Here is a 15,341-nt window from a genome sequence, read left to right on the forward strand (position 1 = left end):
TTGCCTACACAGATATGATAGGATCTCACCAACATTTTCTGCAAAGATAAATCATGTCTCACTCATATATTAGAATTCTTTGAATATATCAATAAAGTAATGGATAAAGATGAACCAGTTGAAATTCTTTTAAACGTTCAAAAAGCCTTTTATCAGGTCCCTCAGAAGAGGCTACTAAAGAAATGAAATAGTAATAGCATGAGAGGTAAATATTGTCCTGGTTTGAAAACTGGCCAAGAGATAGGAAACAGAATAGGAATGAATGGTCAATTTTCCTTGTGGCAAATTGTTAACAGTGGTGTGCTTCCATATTTCCTCCAAGTTTCATACTGGGTTCAGTGTACTTTAATCTATTTTATAAATAATCTGGAAAGGAGGATAGGCAGCAAGTTAGCAACATGTGCAGATGATACAGTTATTTAGGTTGGTAGAGTCCAGGGAAGACTATGAGGAACTTAACTAAAGTAGGTGAGTGTGCAACATAGTGGCTAACAGAAGAACAGGAGTACTTGTGGCACCTTAGAGACTAACAAATTTATTAGAGCATAAGTTTTCGTGGACTACAGCCCACTTCTTCGGATGCAGTGGGCTGTAGTCCACGAAAGCTTATGCTCTAATAAATTTGTTAGTCTCTAAGGTGCCACAAGTACTCCTGTTCTTCTTTTTGCGGATACAGACTAACACGGCTGCTACTCTGAAATAGTGGCTAATGAAGTTCAACATTAATAAATGTAAAATAATGTATATTGGAGGGGAACATATGAACTACTCATATGCCTGGTAAGTTTTTTTTTTTTTTAATTAACTGAAGAACTCTGAAAAGGGACCTTGGCGTTACTGTGGACAATTTACTGTTCAATGTACAACTGCAGTCAAAAAAATAAATGGTTAAGATGTATAAGGAATAAGATGGAAAATAGAACAGAAAATATTAAAAATATAGAATCATAGAAATGTTGTGCAGGATGCTCAAGACATCATCAAATCCAGCCCCCTACACTGAGGCAGAGCTAAGTACACCTAGACCAGGTTCTCAAACTTTTTTTTATTGATGGACCCATTTTCAAATGCAATGTTAATCATGGACTCCCAACTGAGAAATTGTTTGACAAAAGTATATGTGTACATCATAGAACACGTACTGTTAGTAACGCTTTAATAAAAAGAGTATAAGAGTACTTACAAATATCAGTGAGATGGAGAAGCAAGAGATGTGCCTGCTTCTTACTGGAGAGTCTATGCTTGGTCTGATGGCTGTCAAGGAAACTTGTAAATCATTCTCCACTTCCAGTTGGGACCTGAACCTTGTCTTCATAGCTGTCATGGCAGAGAATGATGCGTCACATATATATGTTGTTGGGAAAGACAGCAGCACTTCCATTGCTTCTATAACTAAAAGTGGGTACACTGCAGCAACAGTTGGCCAAAATTGGCAAGGTGTCTGTTCCTGAAACTTAATTTTCCGTGTGTAGTCACAGGATAGTTCAAGCAGTACCTGTTCTGCTTTTCCACTCAGACAGCAAAATGACATAGCAAAAGTTGAGAACGGATCCCGAACCCAGTAATATTCCTCCCCGTTTATATTTTTTTAAAATAAAAAGTACTCTGCCAAAGCCGGTTACAGTGTGTTACAATTACCTGTGGGTTAATGGTTCGTATTGTTGCCACACCACCACTCCATAGCACCGTCTGTGCAAACAGCAACACATTTTTCCTAATTCAGCGATTTAGCTTTCGTGAAATCATTCAATAATTTGACTATTTCCTGATCTTTTGTCTGTTCTGGTAGCTCCTGACAAAAATAAAAATCTTCAAAAATTTCCCCCAGCCAAGCATAACGAACAAAAACTAATAATTGTGCTGCTTTAGCAACATCAGTTGTCTCATAGAGTTGAATTGCAAACTATTCACTTGTACGTAGCCTTTCAGTTATTTGGCATTTTAACATCATTTGAAAGCTCTTCAATTCTCCTAACTGCGTAATTAAAAAGTGATATAGCATTAAGTTTCTTTGCTGCATCTTCACTTACCATCACTTTGCACATTTCTATAGCAACTGGAAGAACCAGTTCTTCTCCAATGGTATGGGCTGTTTTACTCTGCGCAATCCAAAGTGATGTTAGGAAAAATGCTTTCAGAGCCTTTTCTGGAACCAATATTATGTTTGTCATTTGAATTTTCTGTCAATTGCATTCTTTCTTTCATTGAAAAAAGTCTCTGGATTTATCTTTATACTCCAGATGCCTTGTTGTGAGATGTCATTTCAACTTTGCAGGTTTCATTGCTTTGTTTGAAAGGATTTGTAAGCATGCAATAAATTGCGGTCATTCATCACTAAATTCCATAAAACCAAAATCAATACAACTTTTGTCAAACTTTCTGTTCTTCATTTGTTTCTTACTACTTGACTCTGCATTGTCCATGGCTTCAGCACATCTAGCAGTACTAGTATGAGGATGTTTTAAAAAGGTATCAATTTTCAATGTAATTTGCTCACACACTGTAAAAACATATTCCACTTCCACCCACAATGACGTATCAGTCATCAGTAAAATGGATGTCACTTCTGATTTGCTGTTGCAAAGCAGTGAGATTTTTTACATTGATGCTTATGCAATGTGAGTATTACGGTAGCGTTCATGCACCATGGAGTATGTTATGTAAACAGAAATAGTAGATTTATCTGTTTTAATCGTTAGGCAATGCAGACAAGAGATGAGATGAGATATTTTGCAGACCTGTGCAATCTGTAAGGACCCATGGGGTCTGTAGATCCCAATTTTAAAACAGTTGATTTAGAACATCACTGAACAGGTGCTTATCCAACCTGTTCTTAGAAATCTCCAGTGATGGGACTTTCACCACTTCCCTTGGAAGCCTATTGCAGAACTTAGCTAATCTTACAGTTAAAAGATTTTCCTAATATCTAACCTTAATCTCTCTTGCTGCAGATTAAGCCCATTTCTTCTTGTCCTACTTTCAATGGTCACAAAGAACAATTGATCACCACTCTCTTTGTAACAGACCTCAAATTATTTGAATTATTATTATTCCTCAGTCTTCTTTTCTGAAGACTAAACATGCCTGTTTCTTTAAAACTTTTTCTCATAGGTCAGGTTTTCTAAACCTTTTAGCATTTTTGTTGTTCGTCTCTGGACACTCTCCAATTTGTTCACGTCTTTCCTAAATCATGGCAGCCAGAATTGGACACAGTATATAAATCAATGGTACACCTTTATGTAGAATACTGTGTCCTGGACTGATCACCCACTCTCTAAAAGGATATGGCAAAGTTAGAGGGGGTACAGAGAAGGGTGACAGATTATAAGGGGCATGGACAAACTGCAATATGAAGAGATTGTTTGCTTTAGAAATGAGTTAAATGAGGGGGCATGATAAAAGTATATAAAATAATGAATGGTATAAGGAAGTAGGTCAGGAGCTTCTGTTCTCCTAGTTTCATAAAATAAGAACAAAGGAATGGTAAATCTAATTGAAAGGTAGCAGACTCAAAATGGATAGAGGAATTATTTTTTCACATGTGTGACTAGACTGTGGAACTCACTGCCAAAGGATGTCATTGTGGATGTGCAAGGATGGATTAGAATGATCAGTTCACTTAGCCTTAGCAGTGTTTGGTACTGCAGAAATAATACTCATTTTTTAAAAAAAAGAAAAGCACAGAAAACTTGTTTTTCTTCTTTGAGTCATGTCCCTATGGGTGCTCCACTGTGCTTGTGTCCCTGCGCGGCTGATCAGAGAACTTTGCTGTTAGGCCTGTACAGGCATTGTCTCTCCTGGTGCCCCAGGCTAAGACGCCCATCCCCCGCTCAGTTCCGTCTTAGCCGCCTCTGGCTACAGATGGAGCCATTAGATTTCCGTTTGCAATGATTAACTTCTTTAGCATTTTTAGTAGTTAGACAGTCTCCTTAGTCTTGGACATTGTCTATACTAGCACTCCTGTTGGCAAAACTTTTGTTGGTCAGGGTGTGAAAAAACACCCTCCAACCGACATGAGTTTCACCGACAGAAGCGCCGGTGTGGACAGTACTATGTCGACAGGAAACGCTCTCCTGCCAACATAGCTACCGTCGTTCATTGGGGATGCTTTAATTATGCCGGCGGGAGAGCTCTCTCCCCCTGGCATAGAGAGGCTACGCAGGAGACCTTACAGTGGCACAGATGCAGTGGTAAAATGGATGTAGCCTTAGTGTAGTCTTTTCTTTATTCTTCTCTACCCCAATCAAAAAAAAAAAAAAAGACTTAATTTTTTCCCCTTTTCCCCTCCACGGGGCATGCCTGGTTCACTAAGCTTCAAGAAGTGCCTCTCCTGCAAAGAGGCATTGTGGCAGACAATCACTCTTGCTGCATACGCTCCCTTGGAGAAAGCCACATTCCACAGAAGTGTGATCTCTGCCAGCAGCTTAGACTCAGGTCTCAAAAGGACAGGAAGTTGCTACAGAAGATCATCTTCATTGAGGCAGCCCACCAACCCTCCCTAGACCTGTGCTGAGAAGCACTTAGCAGACATGAGTTTTCCCCATGGTCCTCAACATCCAAGGATTGTGGGTTGAAGAAATCAGCTGCAGACCTCTCTTGTAAGTCATTGAAAAAGAAAGCAGGAAGTCCCTAGAATACCGAGCTAGCCGCAAAAGATCTCCGGTGAGACAGTCCCAACCCGGTACGCATGGCTCATGAAGATCTGGAGTGGCAGGTACTATTGATGCACCTAAGGACCTGATGGGGACAGGCACCGAGTCAATGGTACCAACTCACAAAAATAGGAATGAACGGCACTCCGATAAGAAGACACTGCTGGTACGTTATGTACCTTCGGCACTATCATTAACGTCCCATCTGACACTGGAGCGGTCGGTATGGGTGAGATCCCCAGCACTCTCCGTACCACAACTGGGTCAGTCGACACCCCTGGAATTCCAGCACTCAAGAGATGTCCAGGTATCTGACGTACTGGAGTCTTCCCTTCTCAGCACTGGGACCTTGGCACTGAGTCTCCTCCTAGTGCAGGAGTCTTCTTCAGTACCCTACCACACCCCCACTTTTGAGTGAGTAGTCGAACAGTGAGCTAGAGAAGACCATTTCCTACTCCTCCTCTGATGCGCTGTATGGTGCCCACTATGAAGAGGCTCCTTGAGTACACCTTGGTAGGCCAGCCACGGGCACTGCCACCAGCTTCTGTTCTGTTACCCCAGTGGCTGTACTGGGATCCCTGGGCTGAATATCATCCCCCCACTTCTTGAGCTCCCAGCCTTTATCTTGAGCCCCTGAGACATTCCCCTCTGCTATGGTGTCTAGAACCTTGGAACCCCCAGAGGAGATTGCTGAGGAGCAGGAGAGTGGAATCAAGGAAGAGTTGACTCCGAGGACCAACATATCCTCCTCCTCCTCCCCAGATGAGGCTGCCATGTCCCCGCCACCATCCCTAACCGATGATTTCCGGCTTTTCCAGGAATTGGTAAAAAGGGTTGCAGATGCACTGCAGATACCCTTGGAGGAAGTCAAGGACACCCATCCCAAACTCCTTGTCATATTACACTCTTCCTCGACCTCTAAAATAGCCTTCCCCATCAACGAGGTTCTCCTGCAAAAACCATATGGCAGAGCCCAGCATATTTTATGCCTACATAAAATATTATGTTCTGGCTAGGGAGACGGAATTTCTTTTTTCCCACCCTGCCTCCAAATCCATAGTCGTGGACATGGTAAACTCCTGGGGCCGTCAGCACCAAATGAAATCCACCCCCTATGATAGGGATTGCAAGCGCTTAAACTTCTTTGGAAGGAAAGCCTATTCCTCAGCCATGCTTCAGTTTTGAAATACCAATTATAAAGCCTTAACGGCGAAGTACAACTATGTTAACTATTGGCAACTTGACAACTTTATTGATCAGCTTCCAGAGTCACAGCGTGGCCAGTACAAAGTTATCATACAGGAAGGACAATGGGTAGCCAAAACAGTGCTACAGTCTTCCCTTGAGGCAGCTGACACTGTGGCCTGGAACATCTCCCTGGCAGTGCTTATGCGACTTGGATCGTGGTTACACCTTTCCGGTTTCCCTAAAGAGGTGCAATCGACTGTTGAAGACCTTCCCTTTGAAATCACCAAACTCAATCAATGAACAGTCTCCACTCATCAGGATCGTGAACGATGTTGAGGGCTGCCATCACACCATCGATGTTGTTGCAGGCTACAAGATCACCTTCCATGAAGAAGAATGGGACAAGATCCTTTTGACGGTCACGGAACATGGAAACCCTAACATCACCTGCCAGGAGATTCCACTGCTGTAGTCTGATACCCAACAGCTCTGCCTTAGTCTTGGGTAGTTCCAAATCCCTGACAAGGTCATTCAGTTCACCTTGTGTTATGAGGTGTGGTTCAGAGGAGGAGGATGGGAGAAAATGTGACATTGATGGTTCAGGACCAGAAGTTTCATCCTCTTCCTCTTCCTCGTCTGACTCAAGTGAGAATGATTCTGGTGCATCAGGAACCGGCAGTCCTTCTCTCGGGGTACTGGGCGTATAGCTGATGGAATGTTTGGATAATGCAGAGTCCACTTTTTCTTCTTTGACACACCTTTCCCAACTGGAGGCACCATGCAGAAGTAACAATTGCTGGTATGATCTGTTGGCTCTCTCCAAATCATTGGCACTTCAAAAGGCATAGATTTCCTTTTCCTGTTCAACCACTGGCGAAGATTTGTTGCACAAGTGTTGCAGCATATGTGTGGGGCCCACCTCTTGTCCTGATCTCCAATTTTGCAGCCAAAATAAAGGTGATAGGCTTTCTTAACCATAGTGGTTATACTGCGCTTTTGTGATGCAAAAGTCACTTCACCACAAACATAGCAGAAGTTATCTGCACTGTTCACACAAGTAGGAGGCATCTCTGCTCACTTTGACTAAACAGAAATGTGTCCCTTTGCAAAATCAAACACTGACAAATAAGAGAGCACGACACTGTATGATTTCTAGAGCTGATATAGGGCAATTTGTTCAGCAGAGTGATGTAAGCTTCGTTATGATTGCATCATCCATGACTTCTAGGAATAACATGATGCAATTCATATCATGTATGACGCAATACCAGCATCAGATTGCATCATTCATTGTTTTGCCTAAAAAGCAAGTACTGTCCAAACCCAGTCATAGATTTATTCATAGATCCAGTCAAAGATGTATTTTAGTCATTTCTGGTTTAAATTGAGATCTCTTCCCTTTATAACTCACTTATCCTCCGCCATTCCCAAGTCAAGGGTGGTATATACTGACCCAATAGCATATCTTGAAAACTAGAGCTAATCAACAATTTTAAGCATCATTTTCGTTCTCAATGACCCAGAATTAGAAAAGTTTGACTACATTTATTTCAGAAGCATTTTGGCTGTAGAGCAGTGTTATTGGAATGATCCCTGAATTTCTCAGCTTCATTTTCTTTTCTTGTTTTCTAGAAAGCGTTTTTGGGGGCGATGAGGGGAAGGGTGTTGTTCAGCTTGTGCCAGTTGTTTAGCACATGAAGGTTACAGTTAATACTGTGGTTTAAGAGAGATAAATGTAGTGACTCTCTCAAGGTGGACTTCTGTGTGTGACTTGCTTACTTGATTTGAAACCTCAAAATTTGTTGCTGTAGAGATCACCGAAACCTCTTATGTTTTATTATAGTATGTTTTTTTCCCCTTAGCACTGTTAGTATAAACTAAATTAAATAAATTATATTCTACAGTCAATTGGCAATCCTGGAATAGTTTTCACTTTTGGTGATAACCATTCCATCTGTTCTGTGCTAGTAGCCAGTGAAAACAGATGGTATTAAATTCACATTGTTTAAATATGTTGCATATTTTCTGTTTTATATTCTGAGTGCTTTAATCTATGATTTGTTTTCAGTACTTCGTTTCATAATTTTAAAAGATATTTGTCTAATCTTTCCATATGTATTTGTGAATGTTGATATATAGTTAATGCTGCAGGTTTATGAACATCTGCCAGATAGTTATTGGCATCGCTCTCTCCATGCACATACATACATTGAAAGCTGTTCAATTTGACAAAAGGTTTTTGGGGTTTGACTTAATTGTCCTACTTAACATTGAACAGTTTTAATTTCCCCAGTACAGAAACAGTACAGAAACATTTCCTTCACTTAAATATGAATTAGATTTGGAGAGATGCAACTAATAGCAATATGCCTGTTAATTTTTGGCATTTATTTGTTTAAATGTTAATTCGTTCTGAGTAAATGAAGAGACAATGCACATGCATGGTATTATCAAAAGAATTTTTATTTCCTATTAATTGCAGATCTATGGTATTAAATTGTAATTTCCTTGGAGTATAAAGAAAATATATAATAAAATTGTGTGCATAATATACTCGTACACATAGTTAACGGTGTTATATATATCGTTATGTGTATAAAAGAAAATCCAAAAGTTTAGGATGGTTATGGAATGTAAAACCTTATTATTTATTGTTACGCACAGAAAATAGGTATATATGTATGTTTTGTGTGCATTAAAATAACCAGGTCAAGATTTTCAAAAATAGAGGCCTAAAGTTAGGCTTCTAAATTCATATTCAGGAACCTAAATGTTTTTCTCACTGTTGAGCTTCTAGCAGCATCCATTGACCTCACTGAGTGCTCTTCACTTTTGAACATTGGGAAGATGCCCAGATATGGATTTTGAGCCTAACTCTAGCCCTATTTTTGAAAATTTTGGTCCAAGCTTTTATATTCTATAAGCATTTCATTTTTTTCACATTTCTTAATCAGATTATGGAGGGGAGTGGAAGGTGAGGAAATATTAATAAAACAGTGATTCGTATTCATTGATATTGTGATTAAAGTTGGCCTTAATTTCTCTTTCTTTCTTTCTTTCTTTCTTTCTTTCTTTCTTTCTTTCTTTCTTTCTTTCTTTCTTTCTTTCTTTCTTTCTTTCTTTCTTTCTTTCTTTCTTTCTTTCTTTCTTTCTTTCTCTTAAAATTGTTTACCACAGCAGCTGTTCTTGTCATGACACGGCACACCTGTTGTAAGCATTTCTACAGCAGATCTGTGCTAGCACAGCACTTTGATCTTTTATATTTGTAGAAGGAATAATGCGTCCTGCTTTATTTTTACCCTTTTATTCACAAGCAATGTTTCCCCATTTCCTTCGGGGACAAAATGCTTAAAATTTCCTAGCATGTCATGATTGGGACACTTAAAACTGTCCAGGGGTACAAGGTGATGTCTACATTAAACTTCAGATTTTCATCATTTTAATACTTAGTTATGTCTCAAAAGCTTTCAATTTTAGGAGTGTGTTCTGGCCCTCTTCTCATGAAGGGTAGGTGAATTAGATAAGTAAATGTGTTGATCTTGGCTCTGCCTATAAAAGATGTTGGATAACATCATAGAGTATGGATTTCTCTGCTCAAATGAAGCAGAGGGGGAACTGAAATAATTTTCTAGAGGGGGCAAAGATTTGAGGTTAGGTTTAAAGTGCTTTACAGGACGTTGTACGCAGATAAATAACAGTACAGTATCTTGATTAGAGCTAGTGGATCTTGTATAGCACTTGCATACATGCTTGAGGAATTGGACTCTACTCTTACAAATAGATTGTTCCCATATATGTGTAAATTATATATTTGTTAGGTTGCAATGGTCTATAGAAGGTTTTCTGTATTTTTCTAGAATATATCTGAGAAGAAAACCATTGAAATTTATTTTGCTGGAACAAGAATCCACACCTCCAATCCAATACATTAAATAAATGTAATCACACACTCTTTTGATGTTGCTGTGTATTGAATAGTTTCAAAAAGACTAAGGAAAGTGCTCGAATGTTTACAATTGTAGTTATCTTTGCATTCGTTCAATAGTTTTTCTAACAGATTTCTGCAGATATTTCTCTTGTGAACAGTAGATTAATTGTAAAGACATTTTGCGTTAAATTAAATTAATTTCTAAATGTATTTTCTTTTAGAGAACTAGAGGACGAAAACGAAGCTTTGTGCCTGAAGAAGAAAAGCCTGAGGTTGGGATAATAGTGTATTTTTTTAACTTAGATTCACAAAATATTAAACTTCAGGTGTGTAATGTTGCCTTCAGTACTATAATTGAAAATGTTTGCTTTCCCCCTCCCCACCCCTTTCTTTTGATTTATTCTGTGACAGGAACGTATTCCTAGAGAAAGACGGCAAAGGCAGTCTGTTCTACAAAAGAAACCCAAGTCAGAGGATTTAAGAACTGAATGTGCTACATGCAAGGGGACTGGAGACAATGAAAATCTAGTCAGGTAGGCTTAATGCTGTGACCTTTTCCACAGGGATTAAAGTTCTATCTTCATCACTTTCTCATCATGGCCGTAATGAAGAAAATCACAATATAGAATGCTTTTTAAAAAATCTGATTTAGGGGAACGTTACTTCGGAAACATTGATTTGATCCACTTATTGACCTGCCACACACATTTACACTTAAGATTTAGATGTAAATAAGCAACATAATCTGTTTTTCTAACACAAGAGAATTCATTTTCTTTTGTCAGGGTGAATTGCCTATGTTTTATAACAGGTCACAAAGATAAACAAACTGGCAATTTGATCCAGGTATTCCAATATTAGAGTTACAACTCTTCCCTTATGTAAAAACCATTAAATCAATTAGCTTTGGTAATATTGTTGTGAAGTGAAGTGTATGTTATTGTGAGGAACATACACATTTTAAAAAAATGTTTCAATAGTCCCCTGTTGCTCCACACAATAGTAAATGCTTCTCATATGGAAGAAAGGTGAAGAGCTGTCCTGCATGCGGCTTTTAGCAAGCACAGCATTATAATCAGGAGTCTAAACCAAGAGGGGAGTGATATGATGTTTCAGAACAACCATTCTTCCTTGAGTGCTTGCTCATATCCATTCCAATGTAGGTGTGCGTGCACCACATGCACCGCCGCCAGAAAGTTTTCCCCTCAGTGATATCTGTTGGGTTGGCTCTGGTGTCCCCTGGAGTCACGCCCTCATAGCGCTGCTATATAGGGGCCTGCTGATTCACCACCCCTTCAGTTCCTTCTTGCCACCTGTGACGGTTGCTGGAACTTCTGTTCATCCTTGTGTCAATACAAGTAGTCTACCCAGTGAACTATGTCTCTTTTTCCTGTTTATAGTTCATAAAACAGTAGTTATTATACTTTTAGTGTTAGATAGTGGTAATAGAGTAGGACTCTGCTTACTGGGATTTCCTCTTCCCCGGTACCGTGGCATGCCTCGGTTTCCGAGGTTTAAGTAGTGTGAGACTTTCCATAAACCCATGCCAATTAGTGACCCTCACTCTTCTTGCCTTAAGTGTGTGGGGGAATCTCACCTGTGGGACAGCTACAGTATTTGTACCCAAAACAACAGGGACCAGAGATTCAAGTTCCTCCTCATGGAGATGGCTTTTTGTCCCCCCTCAGGAGCCAAGTCACAACTTGATACCAAGCACCTCCATCTTGGTGAAAAGCATGCTGGCTTCTCGGAGAGACAGGCAGCATAGCCCAGCCTCTCCGACACCAAGAAAGGACTCCTCATCTGCATCCCAGGACTCTCGGCATCACCAGGGCTCTCCGATGCAGTGGAGATCTACCTCTCATGGGGACGCTCGGTGCCGAAGAAACAACAAAAGACAGACAGGACGCTCCCCAACTCAGAAGCCTTCTGGTCACAAGGAAACTGGCAGAGTGAGACCCATGTCGGGCCACTCGGGCTCACTGGCTGCCAGTCTGGTACTGTCGACTCCAGGCTAGCAAGGGGAACTGTCAAGTCTGGTACCATTGGAGTCTCCTCCGAGTTAGAGCCATAGGAGTGCAGTGATGGCGTTTCGATCTACACCAGAGGCATTCGAGGCAGCAAGAGACCTGCTGTCCCTCCCGATACCGCTTTCCCCCATCAGGTAGGAACAGGTACCGGAAACGAGAATGGCTACAGCGTTGGCCACAGGTGCCATCAAAGGGAAAATCTCGATGATTTCACAGCAGTAGTCACCCCCGTCCTGGCACCACTCTGATACTATCTGGCACCATTCCCCCATGGTCATCAGGGAGTGACTTCTTGCCATCTAACTCCAAACCAGAGTGCTACAGCTCCCGCAGGAGCCAACACCACTCTGACCGCTGGTACCTGATGGCTGATATGAGCCAAGGGTTTCCACCAGTGGCCTTGCCTGCACAGTGGCAGGTACCTGTTCAATGGCCTTTTTGGACACCCTAGGCTTTCCATCAGGCCCAAGCACCTCAGACAAGGAGGTTGTACTCTATTGCATCAGAGGGTAGGGTTCCCCCACCTCTTCCCTCATTGCAAACCCAGACTTCTATATGAAGAGCAGTAAACAATTCAGGACCTTCCTTTTGAGAGTGCATCTCTCTCTTCAGAGCAGACAGACTCTTAGCTCACCACTTAAAGGATTTGAGGGCCACCTTGAAGTCACTAGGTCTACATACCCCAACCCCGTTGAGGGGGCACTTTAAGCCCCAACCTTTGCCTCATTTCTACTAACCTCAGAGGAAGCAGGATTATAATAAGATGCAGGGTAGGTGCTACAAAAGGAGGCCTCCTCCCCAACCCTCATTGACCCATGGGCCGTGGCTCTCTAGACAATCGCCTGGGTCTAAACAGGCCTTTTGAGGGTGCACCCGAGGACGGTGTACCAGGACAGTATCCAACCTCCCCTATCTTTATGGACTTGCTGTCCCATTTCTGTCGGGCCTGGGCCCATATTACCTCAGATTGCTGGGTGCTGTGCACGATAGGACTAGGATACCCTGCAGTTCAGTTCCTCCCTGCCTTCCCATTCTCCCTCCCTGTCCCTCTTTAGGGACCCTTCTCACGAGCAACTTCTAATTCAGGAAGTGTGAATGCTTCTGTAAGTGGGAGGAGTAGAGGATGTTCCTCCGGAGCTAAGGGACAAGGGGTTTTACTTCCATTATTTCCTAATCCGAAAGGCTAATGGCGGTCTGAGACCCATCCTGGATCTGCAAAATCTCAACAGATTCATGAAGAAGCTGAAGTTCCTCATGTTCTCCTTGGACTCCATTATCCCATCTCTTGATCCAGAGGACTGATACCTCTCTCGACTTGAAGGACAATTATTTTCACATTTCAATCTTCCAAGGCCACAGAAGATTCCTCTCATTCGTTGTGGGCCAAGTACACTATGAGTTCACATTACTTCCATTCGGCCTGTCAGCAACCCCTCAGGTTTTCACAAAGTGCCTGGCGGTTGTTGTGGCTTTCCTAAGGAAACAAAGGATTCAGGTGTATCCCAACCTCAATGACTGGCTGATCAACGGGCAGATCGGGGCCCTAGTGGAGGCAGATATACAGTTAATGTTATCAATCTTTCAGAAGTTGATAAACATGCAAAAATCAACAATCTCCACCGGCTAAAGGATAGAGTTCATAGGGGCGGTCCTCAATTCGTTCCAGGGCAGAGCCTTCTTTCTGGAAGCCAGATTCTGGGCCCTGGGCTTGATCATAGAGAGCCTCAGAAACCATTACCACAGCAAAACATTGCCTGAAACTCCTGGGGCATATGGCATCATGCACATACGTGGTGAAACATGTAAGTTTGTGACTCAGACTTCTTCAGACCTGACTAACATCAGTGTACCAACCACGCCAGGACCGCCTGGACATGGTGGTCATACTTCCCCCTTCAGTGATCACCTCCCTTTTGTGATGGCTGGATCTGGGGTCAGTATGTGCACATGTCCCATATGCGAAACCACAGCTGTCAATGTCTCTAGTCACCATGCTTCTGCCTGGGTTTTGGGAAGGAGAGGTTTTATCTGGGGGGCTTCAGAACTCAGGGCCTCTGGTTCTAGGAGGAGTTCTCACTACATATCAATGTGCGGGAACTCAGAGCAGTGCCCCTTGCCTGCGAAATGTTCCAGCCCCACCTGTAAGGCAAATGCATGTTGGTGTTTACAGACAACACGAGAACGATGTTCTATATACACAGACATAGTGGAGTGTGCTCTTCTCACCTGTGCCAGGATACACTTCACCTGTGGGAATTTATTCAATCCACCTCAAGGCCTCCTATCTTTTCGGGGCACATGGCGAGTTAACAGATCCTTCTCCAGTCACAAGAGATCCGTTTGCCCAGACGTTGTGAAGGACATTTTCCAGACGTATGGAGCTCCCCAGATAGACTTGTTTACAGTGAGGTTCAACAGGAAGTGTCTTCAATTCATGAATCACAGCCCAGGCTCACTCCTTCTCCAATGCAGGGACCATCTCTTCCATTCATTCCCTCGCATTCTGCTCATACACAAGATCCTGCTGAAGGTCAGAGAGGAGGGAACGAGACTCAGCCTGATAGCCCTGGCCGTCAACACTGATTCACCACCCTTCTGGACCTCTTGGTGGAAACACCAATCACCCTACCTCTGTTTCTGGATCTCATCTCCCAGGATCACAGATGCCTAGATCATCCAAACCTTGAGTCTCTCCATCTCATTTACTACCCCTAAAGTAGCAAAGGCTATTGTGTATTCGATTAGAGTACACCTGGAGGTGATTTTGGCTTTCCACCCCAGGGTAAACGGCAGGTCCATTTTTGCTAACGCGCTCTGTAGCTGCTTCCTTAAGGGGCTGGACAGACTGTACCCACAGGTGAGCCCTGGGACCTCAACTTGGTACTATCAAGACTCACGGGTCCCCCATTCAAGCCCCAGGCAACATGCTCTTTACTCGTCCTGGAAGGTGGCCTTCCTGGTGGCCTTCACCTCGGCCAGAAGGGTTGCAGAAATTAGGGCTCTTACTTCGGTACCTCCATACATGGTCTTCTTCAAGGACAAAGTCTAGCTGTGCCCTCACCCAGCCTTCCTTCCAAAGGTGATTTTGCAATTCCACGGTAACTGGGACATCTTTCTTCCGGTCTTCTACCCAGAGCCGCAAGCAAATAGCCAGGAAAAGAGGCTACGTTCACTAGACACCAGGCAAGCGCTGACCTTCTGCATAAAAAGGACTAAATTGTTTAGGAAAGCTACTCGTGGCAGTAGCACGAAAGGTCTCCTAGTCTCGACCAAGAGGATTTCATCGTGGATCACTTTATTGCATCGGCACATGGTATGACCTGGCGAAAGTCTCTGCTCTGGCTCTAACGGCACATTCCACAAGGGCACAAGCTTCTTCAGCCGCATTTGTGGCACTGGTTCCCATCCAGGATGTTTGTAGAGCGGCAATGTTTTCTTAGGCAACCTTTGTAACTCACTATGCCATCACTCAGCGGTCCAGAGACGATGGTGGATTTGGCAGAGTGGTACTACAGTCTGCTTGTCGTTGAACTCCGAACCCAC

At 42.5% G+C, this 15,341-nt stretch overlaps 1 protein-coding gene across 15 annotated transcripts in view; it reads left to right on the forward strand.

Annotated features, from left to right (window-relative positions):
• Positions 1 to 15,341, forward strand: part of PHF14 (PHD finger protein 14) — a 267,127-nt gene that overhangs the window by 113,486 nt on the left and 138,300 nt on the right. For 12 of the 15 annotated variants that reach the window (XR_010598265.1, XR_010598266.1, XR_010598263.1 and 9 more), the window contains exons 15-16: positions 9,990 to 10,040; positions 10,180 to 10,301. The exons of the other annotated variants lie outside the window; for them this stretch is intronic. Coding sequence is in view for 8 of the 12 variants with exons in the window: in XM_065583162.1 (XP_065439234.1) it covers positions 9,990 to 10,040; positions 10,180 to 10,301 (173 nt within the window). In the remaining 4 variants the exon portion in view is untranslated. The remainder of the gene's footprint in view (positions 1 to 9,989; positions 10,041 to 10,179; positions 10,302 to 15,341) is intronic. 15 annotated transcript variants of the gene reach the window in all.

Source organism: Chrysemys picta, chromosome 2, assembly GCF_011386835.1.
Source record: "Chrysemys picta bellii isolate R12L10 chromosome 2, ASM1138683v2, whole genome shotgun sequence".
NCBI classification, from domain to species: domain Eukaryota; kingdom Metazoa; phylum Chordata; order Testudines; family Emydidae; genus Chrysemys; species Chrysemys picta.